The sequence below is a fragment of the Hemibagrus wyckioides genome, linkage group LG02 (assembly GCF_019097595.1).
Source record: "Hemibagrus wyckioides isolate EC202008001 linkage group LG02, SWU_Hwy_1.0, whole genome shotgun sequence".
In the NCBI taxonomy this organism is placed as follows: Eukaryota; Metazoa; Chordata; class Actinopteri; order Siluriformes; family Bagridae; genus Hemibagrus; species Hemibagrus wyckioides.
The window spans coordinates 18,655,324-18,658,864 of NC_080711.1; the positions used below are offsets into that span (position 1 = coordinate 18,655,324).

Below are 3,541 nucleotides of genomic sequence, written 5' to 3' on the forward strand. Positions count from 1 at the left end.
CCTGAGAACATTTAAGCCACGCCCATCGCCGCGCTGCAACTTTCTGTAGGTCTTAAACTCCACCTACCTCTGAACAAGCTGTACTGTTAGATTGATGGGAAAGGCGGAAAGCCGCGCCCACCCGCGCCCTGATTGGACGCTTTTTGTTTTTTAACTTTGCCGTCCATGCGCGCGTGGCTGAAATGAAAACTGGGCGATGTGCTCGCGCTAGACTCGTGTTTGTATAGAGCGACTCGAAACTTTTATGGGCCCCGAACGGCTCGAGCATGAAAAGCGAGGACGTCACTTCTTCGCACGACATGCAGAGCGTGAAGCCCGGAGCCGCGGTGCTGCCGTTTAGCGTGGAGGCGCTCATGGCGGACCGGACACCAAGCCGGGGTGACAAAACTGGCGGGTCGCGCGCGCTTTGGTGCGAGGACGGATCCTCCTTCTCCTTCTCTTACTCGGTTGTGCGCGAGGGAGACGGGTCAGTGGAGGAGAAGAGCCCTGAGCGCGCGGACCGGAGCTCGTGGACCGAGAGTTCCATATTCTCTCCTCCTCCTGCTTCAAGTAAGTGATAACAGTATAGTAAATTACGCAATTTAACGAATGAAAAAACAAATTGTAATATAAAAAGTTAAAAAGAATTTTGTTGCAGTAAGAGAAGACGGATCAGTATGTAATATAATAATAATAATAATAATAATAATAATAATAATAATAATAATAATGGTATTTATTGACTATTACATCAAAACATTATTAAGACTAACAGTGTTTTATAACCTCTACATTATATATTTACGCCTGCAGTGATTATCAGTGTGCTTACAGCCAACGATGTTTATCACTGTACAGTATTTACAAGCTCCTAAAGTGTTTATTTGATATTGCAGTGAAACACAGCTGTACACTGTGAGAGTAAATCAAACGTGTAGGACTGATTTAAACACCGGATGTTGACACTATCAGGTGTAGTAGTTGACCTAGGCTATTCCGGCTTTCTTCATCTCTTCATTTGTATCATATTCAGGGCGCCTCAGTCCTCCCGCCTGTCCCCTGAGGAAACACAAGACCAACCGGAAACCTCGGACCCCGTTCACCACGTCACAGCTGCTGGCACTGGAGCGGAAGTTCCGGCAGAAGCAGTACCTGTCGATCGCGGAACGCGCCGAGTTCTCCAGCTCTCTCAGCCTGACGGAGACGCAGGTAAAGATCTGGTTCCAGAACCGGCGCGCGAAGGCCAAGAGGCTGCAGGAGGCCGAGCTCGAGAAGCTGAAGATGGCCGCCAAGCCCATGCTGCCTCCAGGCACTTTCGGGATTTCCTTTCCGCTCGGGGCGCACGTGCCCGCGTCTTACGGTGGAGGAGGCGCGCACGCGTTTCAGAGACCTTCCGTGCCTGTTTCACCCCTCGGACTGTATGCAGCTGCGCACATGGGATACAGCATGTATCACTTAGCATGAGGCGCGTGTGAAATTGTTCCTTTTTACCGAGGGATTTAGAGGCACGATAAATCACACGGAAAACTGGCGAACATAAACGCTTCCACTCATGTGCCACCAGAACCGACAACTAAGTCGCCAGGTGTCATTTTTATTCACATAAATCAATCACTGAGCGCGTGGCCATAAAGCACCTACACACGCGCGCGCGACCGCTCGCGCACTATTTGTATGCATTCATTGCAATGCGCTATAGGAAGTACCTGAGCAGTTTCAACACGTTCTGTCAACAATGCTACCCTTCGGAAGGGATAGGGTGAACTGTAAAATATTGTACATTAGGGGGAAAAGTTTTTATAATATGATTATATTTGTTGAATAAATTAACAATAAATTGTTTATTCATTTTCCATGGCAGACAGCATTTATTTTTTTATTTTTTTATTGCTTGTTCCTTTTTAAAGGGTTTCATCAATTTGGTAATTTGGTCAATTTATTTTCATCTATATATATATATATATATATATATATATATATATATATGAGATCTATATAAATAGATGATCTAGAAAATATGGAACATAATTGGACCATAAAGATTCTTAATCCCTTTATTTATGTCTTTCGGAGTTAATTAAAGGGACAATTATGGCATGCACGATATCTGATATAATTCTGATCTAATGACACGTTGGAGATGTCCTACTCCTTGCCATAAACACTTTACTAAAAGTGTGCGATTTTTAAAAGTGTTTGCACAATTTAGTTGCGCGTGCACACTTAGACAAAAATAGTACTGAACTTTTCCTTGTCGCTGAGGTTGGTTGGCTTAACCGTCTTCTGTTCATTTAATCAGTATCTTTCACAAAGAAACAGGAGATAAAATGAATTAAGGTACATAAATTGAATAAAGCTTTAAATGTAGGCTTACACTAAGTGCGCCTTTCTAAATAAAGGTGATCCGATTGAAGGCGTATATAGCCCGTAAAATAACATCAGCTGATTAACAACTTTACATTTGCCGTTTTTATTTTTATCTGCACACACAGTAAGCATCGTACAAAACTAACAAACTAGAAATTGTGAGTTGAGCAAGCTTGCATTTTTAAGCTTACATGTTAAAGCATCACCTCGATAAACCGCTCACTACACTACAAGTTATAGCTCATTATAACGTCAGTTCATTTGCAAAAAGCGGCTAATGAACTGATGGAGGAGTTGGTTAAATGTTTGTAAATGCATCAACAGCTTTTCCATTGTTTCTTTTATTATTATTATTATTATTTTATTATTATTATTATTATTATTATTATTATTATTATTTTATTATTATTATTATCATCATTATTATTATTATTAGTAGTAGTAGTAGTAGTAGTATAAAGAAGATGATGATGAAGTTGTAAAGAAAGCACATAAACCTTATTGCAGTCTACATTGCTATTTGATCTAGACGGACAACTTAATAATATCATATAATATGAAGTCAGTAATATAACGCACCAGGAATAAATCAATAGTACAAATAAAAAAAGGAAAGGATAGATTTTTTTTTTAAAAAGGGGCCCCAGCATTAAACAGAAGAGTCTTGTCGCGTGACAAATCCGACAAATCTGTTAACTACTAAAGACTCGCGCATTTTTAAAGCTTTTTTTGTAATTCTTGCTCAAACACACACATTTCATATATAATGTAAGCTACTGTAAGACGATGAAGTGAATATGAGGTCGCATAAAAAGGTAAATGTCAACCTGTAAAGATTGCGCGTGAATTCAAGTATAAATGACAAGAATATGGAATAATGCGTAATTATAAATAAATCTGAAAAATAAAAAAACACGCAGGATCTAGGTGTTAAAAAAAATCAAATCCGGTGATAAATGAATCACCTGAGGTGGGTAAATAAATAAATAAATAAATAAATAAAAACGCATACCTTGTGTGTATGTGAAAAAAAAACATAAATTACATAGTAAAACATTTTTTACAAAAATAAATAAAAAAATAAAACAGATATAAAAAAAATAAAAAAATAGCGGAAACGCGTGAAAATGAATGAATCGTGCAAAATCACACGAGGAAATAAAATCACGGGCACTACCTGTGAAAAATGTGTGAA

The 3,541-nt window shown here is 39.1% G+C and overlaps 1 protein-coding gene across 1 annotated transcript; it reads left to right on the forward strand.

Moving 5' to 3' along the window:
* Window positions 1–192: 192 nt before the first annotated feature.
* On the forward strand, window positions 193–1,826 carry msx1a (muscle segment homeobox 1a). The gene is made up of 2 exons (XM_058417938.1): window positions 193–549; window positions 1,013–1,826. Exons 1-2 carry the CDS (start codon window positions 267–269, stop codon window positions 1,441–1,443), a joined length of 714 nt encoding a protein of 237 aa, XP_058273921.1. The 5' UTR covers window positions 193–266; the 3' UTR covers window positions 1,444–1,826.
* Window positions 1,827–3,541: the final 1,715 nt, after the last annotated feature.